Consider the following 15,397-nt stretch of genomic DNA (forward strand, 5'->3'; position numbering starts at 1 on the left):
ATAATGTAAAATTAATTAAATAAAAATATTTTTAATTAATATTTTGATCTAAAAATATTTTCGTCAATAGTTAATCTAAAACACTCCTATTATTACTTAATGAGTCAAAAATATCATTTTCCCAAATAAGTATATTGTATTTGTTTAGTTTTAAACACATTCTTTTGGTAATAATAATTCTTTCATTAGCAAATACTTATCCTTCTTCTATTCGAAAAAGATTAAAAAATACAAATACATTCTATTTTGTTAGTGTTTTAGATTGTTATAGAAACAAAATTAATGATAAGGTTATTATGATCTTTTATATATAAAATTCATATTATTAATCCAAAAAGGTACATGTAGTATTCTATTTTGATTGATAAAATGAGAATAAGAAGTAAAATGCCTCCTTATTTCTTAGTTGAAATCTAAAGGAAAAAATAATTATTATATGTATTATTAACATAATGCTATAAGTGATAAATTGATAAAGGAAAAAACTTATTCGCAACGAGTGTTTACACAAAGCCAATACAAAATGTATTATTACGTGATATAATGAAGTAAATATGAACTATAAATTTAAACACATGTCATGCATATATTGACTTGGTATAAATACCCGATGCATATAATTTTGCTTGAAATAATGCTTGAAACTCAAAAAGCTGATGAGACTTGGTATACCTCATTTTAATATGCTTGAAACTATTAAAAAAAAATTGTAATTCACTTTGTTCAGCTCTTTTCACTATTAATTTTTATTTTTAATAAAGTACAAAAAAAAAAAGCTAAAGTAGGCAAAATAATTATACTTTTTTTTATTGTTAGACAAAAATTTGAGGCCCCCAAGGCAAAGGCGTCATTTTTCCATGCATAGAGCCGTCTCAGTATTGCCCTCTCGATATTTTAAGTCTTTTGATATATTTGACTCGAAATGATTCATTTTTACAATAGATCAAATTTTAAAAATTATATAATTTTTCAATATAATAAAAATATATAACATTGTTTTATTATTTTTTTTCCCCATTATGAATAGGTCTGGAGTAAGAGTGTCTATTATTGGTTGTAAATCCGACCTCCCAATGACATTACAAAAATGCATAGCATTAACAGAAGAGACTACAAAGGGCAACAAAGGACTTCACCTTGTGATTGCACTAAACTATGGTGGATATTATGACATATTGCAAGCAACAAAAAGCATTGTTAATAAAGCAATGAATGGTTTACTAGATGTAGGAGATATCAACAAGAATTTATTTGATCAAGAACTTGAAAGCAAGTGTCCAAATCCTGATTTACTTATAAGGACAGGAGGTGAACAAAGAGTTAGTAACTTTTTGTTGTGGCAATTGGCTTACACTGAATTTTACTTCACCAACACATTGTTTCCTGATTTTGGAGAGGAAGATCTTAAAGAGGCAATAATGAACTTTCAACAAAGGCATAGACGTTTTGGTGGACACACATATTGAGGAACAAAAAGAAGTTTCTAGTATCTCTTGTTTAATGTGTTTTTTTTTCTTTCTAAAAAAATAATGTTATGTCGATTTGTTAAATCATACAAGCATCATTATGCACGATGCCAGTTCAATAAAATAACAAATTTCTAACCTCCTAACCTCATAGATAGATTTTAACGCATCTATTATGTTAAAGAAAGTTATTCATCTCACAAATGTTCGCTCAAGAAAAATTAGTTCATGTAAATAATAATTGATAATTAAGATATTAGTTTGATGATATGGTGAAGATCAGTGCTTGCCACATAAAAATAACATTATTGGACAAATTCTTTTTCCAAATCCAAATGCCAAAAACTCGTTAGATAGATTTTATAATCCTTTTATTTTCACATCATCACCGTTATCGATATAATTATTGAATCGATTAGGAAAAAATTTCTCAGAATCGTCTCAATATTAAGGGTCCCTTCCCATTTGACTAAGGCTATTGTTTTGTTTTGTATAATGTAACCATTAACCTCACATTGTTTTGTTGATTCTCTTGATAAAGACACTTAATTATTTCGATCCTAATAAGAAAAAAGCTTTAGAGTTTCTTTAACAACCAACTTCAAAATACTTCAAATTATTAACAATATGTTCAATTATTGTTTTTTTCCACCTTTCAAAGTCTATTTGGGCTTTTTCTCATCAAGGCCCATTCAATTATAGTTGATGTTTGAGTCACTTCTCGCAATGAAAATATCTTGTATAGGATGTAAAAATTATACAGTATATATGAGCTAGTTTTAAATATACACTAATAAAGTAATTAGTTTACAATACATATCTTTATGTTAAAAAAAAGAGTCAAAATCATAGAAATTATATATTATCTATATACTATAATATATTGAAAACAATGAAATATACCCTTTCAAGTATAAAGTAGTTAAGAAACTCATTAAAAATAAATATTAATATAAAATAAAGCCACAATATTCTCTTTGGCCATGAAAAAGAATCATTTCTTTTAAACTATGCAAAAAGTCTTAATATTTTTACTTCATATAAACTAAAATAAATAATATTTAGTTAAGTCTTGAAAAGTGATTTAAGAAATAAATTATTAATGATAAAAAACAAAATATATATATATATATATAAATTATCTTTTCTTATTGTTAAAAATAAACAAATATAGTATGTGTTATCGTAAATTCCAACATTTTTATGTCACAAATTTTAAACCTTTTTTCTCCCTCTCGATTTTTACCAAATTTTGCCAAAAAAAATCTATCTTCCTTCCACGTGTCTTCATATAATTCGTTGGCTTTATCTATAAATAAAATCTTTTCTTCCTTTAGCCATAACTCTGCCCTTTGTTCAGTTCAACTTTTTTGCGGCCGCCTCTTATTCGCTTGGTGCAGGTCGGGACCTCATTCGCCGGCGCCGGGAATAATGCCGGACGAACGACGGCGGTGTTAATTCTACTAAAGCTGTCACCGACGGATAGATGTTTGATTAGCGGCGAAATTTGGGTCCTGCCTTGCATCAACTGAATTGGAGACCGCTGTGAAATGAAGATTTTGGATTGATTTAATCTAACTCAGATTCGGTTTAGATCGATCTAGTATTGGCGATTTGCTTTGCCTCAGGTTTAATTTGTTCGATTTGATTTCGATTATTAATTATGTTTATGTGTATATGTATATGAGTTTTGTAATTTGTATTTCAGATTAGATTTGCCTGGATCTGACTTTATAGATTGGTGAGCATGTGATTCAATTTTTAGATCTTGTTTTTATATAGACTCTCACACGGGATTTTGACTAATATTTTACGATGAATGTAATGAAAAAGTATTGTAATTTATAGTATAGTTGTTAAACTTTGGAATTTAAAACTTAGAATATTGAATTAATCTAATTCTATTCAACTTTGAAAATTAGTTAAATTGACTTTTGTAAAGCGAAACATTTATAAGTAGAAGTGAGCGAAGGGAGTAGTTCACGGGACGTAGGAGGTTTTCATTAGATTGCAGTTAGAGATACAATTTATTTTATCCTTGTTATATGATTCAAGTTTATAATTATAGTTGGGATCTCTTTAATCATAAGATTTTGTAAAGTATTTGTTTTTTCAACTCCAAGTTGTTACTGATGTGTTCTGCGATTTTCTGATTTAAGTAGGGAAGTGTTAAAGGTTTTGTATTTGATTTTTGTGATCACTTTTATATATATGGAAACTCTTTTACGGTAACACGTTCCAAGTCTTTCTTTTATGAAATGAAGAGGAAAAAATCATATTTGGTGGTTTGACATGAAGAAGCATGTAAGATAACTCTTTCTCATTAAATTATCAATGTCCACCCTCCGAGATTTTACTGAAAAATTTCGTGATTTAATGCCACACTGTTGCATATATTTGACAGACTGCGAGGCAAAACTATAAAGATTTGATCTTTGGTTTCTTATGAACACTTTTATATATCTAGAAACGTTTGCTCATAACACCCTCCAAGATTTTACCGATGCCTTCTGTGATTTGATGCCTTACCGCTACACATATCTGATAGATTGATTGGCAAATTTATAAAGATTTGATCTTTGAGTTCTGGTGATACTGTTAGCATGAAGTTTAGAAGATTTACGTATATGTTAGTGAATGTGGATTTTAAGAGAAAATTAATTTAAAACTTCTGCTTTCCTAACACTCATTTCTCTTGGGATTGCAGCAATCTTCATGAAACTAATGGCTAAACGATGTTTTGGATACTCTAATTGGTCATAGAGTTTTCTTGGACTCTCCAAAATGCCGATGGGTGCGTGTCTTCCAAAGGCCTTGTATAGACATTTTTATACTCTAATTGGTCATAGAGTTCACTGACTAGAAAAGCTACGATGCTGTGAAACTGTGATGGAACTTTGGATAAAGATTATTGTTACCCTCTGCTATGTATGTGGATGTCAATCTCCTCACATACTCTGTCTTCTATGAATTTACCAGTCTGGGATCTAATCTGATTGCATTCCTTCCTAGGTAATGACAACTTTTTACATTGCAAATAAGCAGCTTATTACAGCATCTCTACTAGACTTTTTTCTTCGCCCACGAGTTTATCCACTGTGTCTCCACCTGCCAATTATCAGCAGTTCTTTCTATATTCAGCCAATTCAGAATCCTCTGCCATACGGCTATAGTCATTCTGCAGATTCCACCAAATGAAAATGGATGTTATGTTGTGGGATTTGAGCTACACTTACTAGTTTTATTTTATAGTGTCGCCCATATATGACTGTGTCCACAGAAAAAAGGTTTGGTTTTTCATACAGCCAGTTGTTGTATTATATTTTTCTATACATAATATGTTATAGGTTATAATTCTCATGCACAAGGGTTGCACATAGAGTTGTTTCCATCAGATTTTCTTGCTATTTGGCTCTTCAGTTTTCCCTTTTGCCCCAACTATTCTCTAAAAAAATTTTAGTGGGTATTTTCGACATAAAACATGTTCGTTTCTTGTAGACTTTGTATTGTTTAGTTTCTATGATTACTACACTATTTTCTACTTCTTTGACTTCAAAAACAGTTTCTCTATCTCCACAAGGTAGTGGTAAGGTCTCGGTACACTCTACCCTCTCTAATGAAATCTCACTGAATATGTCGTCGTGATTGTACTTTCTCTTTAGTCCATAAAAATGCTGTGGACATACAATTCGGGAAAAAAAGTGAAAATTATCCATGGTCAAAGAGGCAATGTTTTCTGTTTGGTGTTTGTTGAATGTAAAACAGGGAATCTTTTGTATTTGTTCTGTGAAAATAGATATATCCTCTTGGACTGATATAGGCAGGAATAGGAATATGCTGCTTATGGCAAGATTTCAAGGATATAAAACCACTGCCATGTATGGACAATAGGTAAACTTTTGAAAATAACCTCTCCATATTATTATTATATATACATTCATTTCTCAACAAACATTTGTTGACCAAAGTTTAATAAAGAAGTAAAATAAGAGAAGTAAGCCTAATATCTGAAGATACAAAGGAAATTAGTGTTACAAGGCTAAATTTGATGGGAGGTTTGAAATCACCCTCTCTTTTTTTTAATTAGTTTAGAAGTTCATCTTTCTTCTTAATTGTATTTTTTTCTTCAAACAAAAAAGTAATTTTCAAAGATAATAACTATATTTGAGAAATCAACTCCAAAAATAAAGATGAAGTAGTTTTAGAAGTAATGTTATCTTGTAATATAGTACATCATTAAAGAGGCAGTCCCACCATCATGATACAATGCACAAGACACTCGTTTCAGAACTTTGTAAAATATTGATATGAGAAAACATTTTCCTCTTTCCTACCAAATACTAATAAGATAAAAAAGACAGTTCGATGCATAAAATATCTCAAAATTTTAAATAATATATTTGGAGAGGGTCACACTCAAAAGGTGTGATGTAGAGAGCTTACTCTAATATGATATTATTGGCCAAATAAAAATGTTTGAGAGTTTTATTCAGGATTCGAAATATGCCATTAAATTTTGATAAAAAGAAAATATTTGGCTCATCTACATCATTATTTATTAACTGAAATAGCATAAATGAGTCAAACGTTTAACGGATGACATAGATGAACTTTTTCTCAAAGTGCAATGACATATTTGAACCTTTTCCCTTTTAAAAAATGATTTCATTAATGATGTGACCGAATCATAATTGAAAACGAAAACAATTTTTAGTTGATAAATAATGACATGGTTTGACCTTTTTCTCAAATGGAAATGATATACACGAGCCAAACTTTTAACGAATGGTAGAGATGAACCTTTTCCCTAAGTTTTATGACGTATTTGAGTTCTTTTCCTTGTTAAAAAAGGACAAGGGATTACAAATAACGGTTATACAATTATGTGTAAGTTTTGGCTATATGTTATCTCTTCTCTCATGATCTACCTTTTATGTTCTGGTATTTCATCTCCTTTCTTATGTTATTCTCTCCTTAAAAGTAGTGTTACTATTACCTTGTTATTCGAACTCTTTAAGTTATAATTTGAGTTCAATAGAGATAAAATTTATGTGTTTGTGTTTGAAAATTGGTTTTTTACAGGCTTATAGATCCAAACCCTTCATGATGCCTAAGAAGCTATTGAATCGTGGCGTAGAAGGTGAATCCTAAGTCGATAAGGGGACTACTAATTTAAGGGATCGTTTGGTTGGAAATAAGATATTTCGGAATTAATTATATTTCAGTTATTATGAAATAAGTTATTCCACCATGTATATTGGATACTTTATCCACCGGCCACCATTAAAATATAAATGATGAAATTAATAATTTTACAACGCCTTCAACTAAATGTAAAATTATAATAATCCTACATTTTATTCCCAACTATTCCTAAAAATTTGGAAATAAGGCAGTAATTCTAAGCACATGTTGGAATCTAGCTTGCTGTGTAAATGTGTGTAGTGATTAATGGAAAACTACAATTACCAAAAGTATTAAAAGAAAATATTACGCCTTTTATCTCATAGGATATATATATATATATATATATCATATTTATCTCGGATACATTAAAAATTAGCTCGAAAACATTATAAAATAAATCGAATATATGATATAATTCGGATACAATAAATACTGGTTCAAATACATTAATATATAACTCAGATACATTAAAGAAGTAAGAAATTTTAAAGATTTTTAGAAATAGAAGGGAATATTAAAAATAAAAAAAACATTATGTATTTCAATAATTTTTCCTATTTTTATAGCTTGGAAGATTTACAAGGCTAGTGGCCCATCACTACTCATAGCAGAGACGAATATATGATCATAGGTTTGTTAGGAAGGAGGAATACGAGATAATTAATTTCGAAATTAATGTTAGGATGAGTTTATTATATTTATAGAAATATAATTATAAGAAAACTTATTTCGATATTAATAAATAGACGCAAACACAAATATCTATCAAAGCTGTTAGACTCTATACATATAAGCATACACCATTTCACAATTCTCCAAAATCACACAAAATGCTGGTAATTACATCCAATTACAGACTTTCTTGTCATATTCATCGACTAAAGAGTCCTAACTTTTTGTTAACTCAGCAAGCTGAATTTAAAAGACATGGATCTAGTAAGTTTCATATACAATTTATTTATTTTCTTCATTTTAATTTATTTATCTTTTATTTTTACTTATCGTCACTGTATTTTGTATATTTATAGGAAATTGGCTATTCCAAACTGAAGGCTTACCCCCACTTAGTCTCAATTGTGCACCTAATGATGCAAGTTATTTTGGTATGCATATTTTAAACAATTGCCTAAAGAGTAGTAATAAAAATAAATATAATGAGATAAATGAAATTTCTATTTTATTAATTAGAGCCATTTGATGTCCAGCGGCAAATCTAAAGTATGAAATTTATGATTTTTAATAATAACTAAATTGACAATTAAAATCTTTACCGTTATCAATTGCGGAAAAAGAATTCATTGCTCTACGGAGGATATTTTTAAAATTTCAAATCTATATACCTATTTATGTGGAGGGTATTTTTGAAATTTTAATATCTTTGTTTGATATAAGATTTTTTTCCCCTCAAGTAAGTGTAGATAACATATTGATAACATTATCAAACATTTTTCAATAAAGAAATTTGTCGTATCTTGATACTGATTAAAAAAAAAAATGTGACGTATAATTTGATACTTTGAAAATTGTATAAGATCACTTTTTAATATAGTTTATTTGATCTGTATTGACATGGTGCTTAGCATCTTGTATATCTATAAATAAAATTTATTAAAATAATTTTTAACAGTAATTAATTAACAATAATTATAATTTAATTGCGATTAAATATATATTTCAATGACATTATCACTCTTTGTAGATGTACTTAAAATCTATAGTAATATTATAACGACAATTAACTGATGTCAATAAATATCTCAACACTCTTTTATATTTGATATTTATAGTTTATAACAACAAAGCAATTTCTTTTTTCTGTATGAGCTACGCTTTTTTTTTTTTTTGATTAATTTGCAGGTAACGTTAGTGATTTAAAATCTGATCACTCCAACAAGTATGAAGAAAAGGATATTCAGGTGGTAATAAGAAATTAATTACACTCAAATTTAATTTATTTAAAGCTTATTTGGTGTGAGGAACGTTATTTTCTATTAAAATAATAGTTTTTTTTTCAAGAAAATACTTTTTTGGTATTTGATAATGAGTGATAGATATTATTCTAAAAGATATTAACGATAATTAAAAATTATATTAGCAAATTAAGTAGTATTTTGATGAAAATTTTGGGTGTGAAGAAATGATAAAAATGTTTAATATTAGTGGGGGTAAGTAAAATGAAATTAAAAGCTAAAATACTCGTAAAAAGAATAATTTCCATCCTTAAGCTACGGAAATAATTTATCCCTTTTTGATGGATTTTCATTTTAATTTTCTTTATCCAAACACCAAAATAATAATTTTTTTTGTTATAAAAAACACACTTTTCTGAAAATTGATTCGTCGTACACAAACCTAAATTATCTCAAATATAATTGTCACATTCAAATTCTCGAAAGTCAATAATTTAACAAATTTTTATAGCTAATTGTACTCTATAAATTATAGAATTTGGATATTAAAAAAAAAACTACAAAAGAGTGATAAAATATATATGATATTAGTAAGTGCTAAAAATAATGCTAGTATCGTTAATAAATTATCGCTAAATGTCTTTTTTGACCTATCTAATATTATACTTTCTCTGTCCCTTTTCACTTATCCTCTTTTGAATTGGCACATGTATTAAGAAAATAATCAATGATGTAGTGAATTTACCATTTAACCCTATTAATTATGAAGTGGATGAAAAGTACTAAATTTTTTAAAGTAATAGTCATTTAATTGTGGATATAATAGGTAAAAAAAATTGTCTTTTTCTTAATTTGTTAAAATGGACAAGTAATTTATAAAAGGAAAAGTAAATCAGTAATTAGGGACGAATATAGTATTTGTTAGACCAAATTATAAATAAACTATATATTAATTGTCTCAAACAATACAAATATGTGGGTTCACGTGAGTCTATAGGAGCATTTGTCTAGGTCATGTAAATAAATATGTATTAGAAAATTTGAAATTGTTTTAAAAACTCACAATTTTAAATTTTGAATTCGTCTTTGAATACAGATGAGGAATTTGAGAGAAGAGATAAAAAATATGTTGAGTTCCATGGGAGATGGAAGGTCAAGTGTCTCACCCTATGACACAGCTTGGGTTTCCTTTATTGAAGATACCAATACTAATATTAATGGAACAAGCAAGAGGCCCCTATTTCCATCTTGTCTTCAATGGATTATAGACAATCAACTTGATGATGGTTCATGGGGAGAAGAGCTTGTATTTTGCATATATGATAGGCTCTTGAATACACTAGCATGTGTGGTTGCATTAACCTTATGGAACACTTGCCTTCATAAAAGAAACAAAGGTGAACTTAAAGACATGCACTTATATATTACTCGATCTTTCCATTTCAAAATAATTGAATTGTACTGACCCTTTTTTTCGTAGTTCAAAACAGAGACAAGTGTAAAAGACACACCTAAACTTAAATTAACAACATGTGTCATTCTTGTTGTTTAGGAGTGATGTTTATCAAAGAGAACTTAAGGAAGCTAGAGGGAGGGGAAGTTGTAAACATGACTAGTGGATTTGAGTTTGTGTTTCCTTCACTCCTTGATAAAGCTCAACAATTACACATTGACAATATTCCATATGATGCTCCTGTCTTTAAGGATATTTATGCAAGGAGAGAAGTAAAGTTTACTAGGTAGGTAAACTTACTCATCACATTATGCATGCTTTTGAAAACATTATTTTGAACTATGAAATTAGTTTCTAACAATTCACTTACGATTGTTAGATAGAGTGTATTAGCAATAATTATGCATGTATTAAGTTTGCGCATTGGTAGTACCAACTTGTTTGATACACTGTTAGTTATACACTCTATCGTATATTGAGGGGTTTATTTTGCAGATTTCCTAAAGATCTCATCCATACCATTCCAACAATAGTATTGTTTTCATTAGAAGGATTAAGGGACTTGGACTGGCAAAGGCTTTTGAAGTTACAAATGGAGGATGGTTCATTCTTAACATCCCCATCATCTACTGCCATTGTATTTATGAACACAAATGATGACAAGTGCTTCACATTTCTTCAAAATGCTGTTCAAAAGTTCAATGGAGGAGGTACAATGCTTTTTTTGGTCATTCATTATCTCTTGATTTCAAAATGTTGTTCAAAAAAGTATTGAAAACATTCTTTAATTCGGCGTGAATTATTAATGTTAATCCTGAACTATAAACAACCTTAAAATGACTAATTGAATATAAATACACCCTTGATCTTGCAATATGAGTGAAATGCACTTAGGAGTATCTTCAACCCTTCTCTCGGCTATATATTAAAAGTCTCATGTGTGCTCCTACAAGAGTTTGAGACCACTTGTTATATTATGTTACATAACGGGGTTATGTCGAAGTTTAGTTAGTCAAGTATGATGGATGTTTTTAAGGCTTGTAAATAATTCAGTAATAATTTGTGCCAAGTTAGAGACATATTTTTTCAATACTTGTTTCTTTATTAATAGACAAGAAGAAAAATAATGAACCTTTTTCATTGTATATATGTTTAGTTCCATGTAGTTACCCAGCTGACATACAAGCAAGACTTTGGGCAATTGATCGATTACAACGCCTAGGAATCTCTTATTATTTTGAGGAAGAAATTAAGGACCTTTTAGAATATGTTTTCAGGTAAAAAATACAAAAAATTATTATTATTATTATTTATTTTTGTGCACCAAAGTTGTTCTTCATTTTCTTTTGACAATTGTCTAATTTTGTTCTTGAACCATAGATATTGGGACAAGGAGAATGGATTTTTTTCAGCAAGGAATTCAAATATTTGTGAAGTTGATACTACATGCATGGCTATTAGGTTACTAAGGCTACATGGGTTTGATGTTAGTCCAGGCAAGTCAATGCAAAATAACTAATACATATACATTCCTTGTGTCCTAATTTATGTTGTGGTGTTTGTGTGCAGAAATTAAAAAGAAAACTTGAAATTTGTGATTTAAAACAAGATAGAGATGAAATGAGTGCAGTAGTGAGACTACTTTACCTTTAACCAGAAGTCTCAGATTCGAACTTTGAGTACAGAGAAAATCTTGTTGGGAGCACCAAATTACCCGAATGATCCTTGTAGTGCACGATCAGAATTTTGACTGGGTGAGAAACCAAAAAAACATAGCATTTGTTGATGGCTTAATCCAATTTCTTATTTGTAATAGATGTGCTACACAAGTTCAAAGATGGTGATGAATTCTTTTGCCTAAGAGGTGAATCCAACAAGTCAGCAACAGTTATGTTTAATCTCTATAGATGTTCTCAAGCTTTATTCCCAGGAGAAATAATATGTGAAGAAGCAAAGAATTTTACATACAATTTCTTGCACCAATATCTTGCAAACAATCAATCCAAAGACAAATGGGTTATAGCTAAGGACATCCCTGGGGAGGTAAGCTCAAAATTCTTAGAAAATGTCTAACAAATTCGTATCAGATCCTTCAAAAGTATACTCCCTCTGTCCTATTTTATGTAGGTAGCTTGACTTGACACGAAATTTAAAAAATCAAGAAAGACTTTTAAAACTTATGGTCTAAAATGAATGATAGAATTTTGTGTGGCTATAAATCATTTCATTAAGGTAAAATAGACATTTTATTGTTAAACTTTTACTTAATATAGAAATGTGTCATTTTTTTTTGAGATCGACCAAAAAGAAAAGTAAGTCACATAAATTGGAACAGAGTGAGTAATATATTTTTAAAGTATTCTATATGACAATAACATTTAAACTCCCTTTATATGTTTTACATTGAATAATTCACTAAATTTTATGTTGTTAAAACATTTGTTTATAGATAAGATATGCATTAGAATTTCAATGGTATGCTAGTTTACCTCGAGTGGAATCTAGGCTATACATTGATCAATATGGTGGAGCAGATGAAATTTGGATAGGCAAAACATTATACAGGTATATGTATACCTCTTTAAATATGTTTATGCATATAATATATGTTTTCTTGTCAATTTAAATCGTCTCAATCAGTGGTGGAGCTAGAAATAATTTAGTTTAAAAAGCAAATTTTCTTCTCAATTATGTTAAAGGTGTACCAAGTTAAATATAACCTCTATATATATATCATATAATTTTTCGATAAAGGGTGCGAACTGAACTACCCTTTGCCTAAGGTGACTCCGCTCATATATTCTCATGTCAATTTTCATTTGGTTAATTATACTGTATTATATAATTATAAAATAAGATGTGCCAATTGTTTATTATTTATGTAGAATGCCAGATGTGAGCAACAATGTTTATTTAGAAGCAGCAAAACTAGATTACAATAGATGTCAAAGTCAACATCGCTTTGAATGGCTAATTATGCAAGAGTAAGCATCCACTTTGAAACTTTTCTTTGATATATAAGCAATGATGGTCTCGGCGTTTTAATTTATTTGTCTGATTTTAATTTGATATAAAGTTTAAGAAAGTTAATAAAACTGTTGAATCTTATGGTCTTAAATACTAAATATGTAGAATGTATGTAGAGAAAATTAGAAGTATATAAGTAGTTGTCAAAAAAATAAAAGAGCCATTATTTTTTAAAACAGACTAAAAAAGAAAGTAAGACAAACAAATTGAAAAGCACGAAGTACAAAGCGGATTGTTTTATCATTGGATTTTTCACCAATTATACGTGTTAGAGTGGGTAAAGAAAGATCTTGCATTGATTAGGAAATGAATTAACGATCTGCTTATATAGAATTGTACAATCCTTACCGCATGAACTAGCTAGCTTCTGGACATTGAGTCACAATATCTATTGAAAAATAAAGAAACATGTTTTTTTTTTTTACATAATTTCTATTAGTTGAGTAACGTTATAACTCGACGATTAGGTGGTTTGAGAAGGGCAACTTTCAAAAATTTGGAATTAGCAAAAAGGAAGTGCTAGTTTCTTTTTTCTTAGCTGCTTCAAGTATATTTGAGGTGGAGAAGTCAAGACAACGACTTGCATGGGCTAAATCTTGTATACTATGTAAGATGATTACATCCTACATAAATCAAGAGGCTACAACTTGGAATTCATTTTTGATGGAGTTCAAGAACTATAGAGACATGAGTATAAAAAAAAGGTATTTATAATATATCTCTCCATCTTAGTCCTTTAAATTTCAATTTTATGGTTCTTTGATTTTAGAACTAAAAAAATTTATCACCTAATAATTAGGTTTTAAATTTCAATACGAAAAAGGGTCAAGAATGTCCTAGAACTATGCAGAATTGAATAAAAATATCTTTTGTTAATAGTTTCGTAAATAAAATACCCTTGCGATATAATATAATTTAAGGACATTTTAACCTTTTTTTCCAAATTCAACATGTGTATATATTTAATGATTTTTTAAATACTAATATATAATTAGTTTTGACTTCTATTTTGTCCTCTAAGTTGCACAATTATGCATTACTTGAGTCCTTGGATTATATATATATATCAAAACTTAGCTTTGACAAGTTAAATATTTTGTTGCAGTAATGAAACAAAAGAAATCATAGTTCTCAATAATCTTTGTCAATTTTTGCACCAACTTACAAAAGAAACTTATCAAGACCTAGGCAAAGACATCCATCACCAACTACACAATGTTGTGAGTATACAAGGATTCTTATATTATAATTACATTCATCGTTAACTTTGATCCATTTGTATTTGATTTGACCAAAAAAAATAAAATCTTTGATTAAATATTTCTTCTTGTTTTTTTTTTCCTTCTTTTGAATGTAGTGGGAAGAGTGGTTGGAGGAAAATAATACTACATGTCAAGAAGCAGCGGTATTGCTAGTGCAAACAATTAATCTTTCTTCTGGCCATATGACACATGATGAGATATTATCCAAGTACACCAATAAAGTCTGTCACATGCTTAATGAGTTCCAAAATGATCAGGTTATAAATCATTAGACTTATTTAACATTTACTCACTTAGAAAATTGAATGACAAACATTACTTTTTCTATTTGTAGACTTGTAATTCCTCAAAAGCAAGAGACATTGAATTGCACATGCAAGCTCTTGTAAAGTTAGTGTTCAGTAACACCTCCTCAAACAACATCAATCAAGGCATTGAAGACACATATTTTAAAGTTGTTAAGATTTTTATTACACTGCACATGTTAGTGAGGAAACAATCAACAATCACATATCCAAAGTGCTTTTTCAGAAAGCCTAGTAACATCCAAGCACAAAGAGGAGCAAAGTCACCCTATGGATGAAAGATTGTGTAATGTTTTATGAAGGAGCATATAGTTTTGACAAGTATGTGTCATACATATAACCTCACAAAATTCTATGTTAAAAGATTCGAATAATTTGTTGATTGGATTGGGTGATATCCTATATTTGTACATGTGTTAAGGTTCATTCCTAAGTGTATCAAATATGGTTTAGAGTCGTAAGGTGCCTCAACTTCAAAACATATCTATCGGATATAATTTGATATGAGTTCATATAAGGTAAACATTAAATGACCATAATATAGAATTAGGTGACCCACTGTCACACACCGAGTACACCCCAGGCATGACCCGCATTCAAGAACCATTGTTGCTTACGAAGCAAACCCTTGGCCTAGTGATAAACTAAAGACTAGAGTCCTCTGAAAGTCAATAGCCTCACCAAAAGTTAACGACCGACTGGGTGATCTCTGTGAAATGTCTGCTGATAATCCTAAATACATGTATCTACAATTACGAGTATATAATATTATTGGAATATAAATCAA

The 15,397-nt window shown here is 29.1% G+C and overlaps 2 protein-coding genes, 1 long non-coding RNA gene and 1 other non-coding gene across 4 annotated transcripts in view; all 4 read left to right on the forward strand.

Moving 5' to 3' along the window:
* Positions 1 to 1,466, forward strand: part of CPT1 (neryl diphosphate synthase 1) — a 28,316-nt gene extending 26,850 nt beyond the window's left edge. Inside the window, 1 exon segment of the mRNA NM_001247704.1 lies at positions 1,028 to 1,466. Coding sequence (NP_001234633.1) covers positions 1,028 to 1,466 — 439 coding nt within the window.
* A 1,341-nt stretch (positions 1,467 to 2,807) lies between these two features.
* LOC138337656 (uncharacterized) lies at positions 2,808 to 4,523 on the forward strand. Its single transcript, XR_011211038.1, has 2 exons — positions 2,808 to 3,094; positions 4,174 to 4,523. It is a non-coding gene; the product is annotated as an uncharacterized lncRNA (long non-coding RNA).
* On the forward strand, positions 2,847 to 3,005 carry MIR168a (microRNA MIR168a). Its single transcript, NR_108018.1, has one exon. It is a non-coding gene; the product is annotated as a microRNA MIR168a (primary transcript).
* Positions 4,524 to 7,395: 2,872 nt separating the features above from the next.
* Positions 7,396 to 15,036, forward strand: LOC101250428 (terpene synthase). The gene is given in 16 exon segments (XM_010326198.4): positions 7,396 to 7,589; positions 7,682 to 7,756; positions 8,511 to 8,569; positions 9,660 to 9,960; positions 10,116 to 10,302; positions 10,512 to 10,726; positions 11,173 to 11,293; positions 11,397 to 11,512; positions 11,833 to 12,059; positions 12,466 to 12,581; positions 12,902 to 13,000; positions 13,511 to 13,747; positions 14,149 to 14,263; positions 14,401 to 14,562; positions 14,640 to 14,766; positions 14,769 to 15,036. Coding segments are annotated over 16 exon segments (2,340 nt in total). The 5' UTR covers positions 7,396 to 7,483; the 3' UTR covers positions 14,846 to 15,036.
* The last annotated feature ends 361 nt before the right edge of the window (positions 15,037 to 15,397 follow it).

Source organism: Solanum lycopersicum, chromosome 8 (genome assembly GCF_036512215.1).
Source record: "Solanum lycopersicum chromosome 8, SLM_r2.1".
Classification (NCBI taxonomy): Eukaryota; Viridiplantae; Streptophyta; class Magnoliopsida; order Solanales; family Solanaceae; genus Solanum; species Solanum lycopersicum.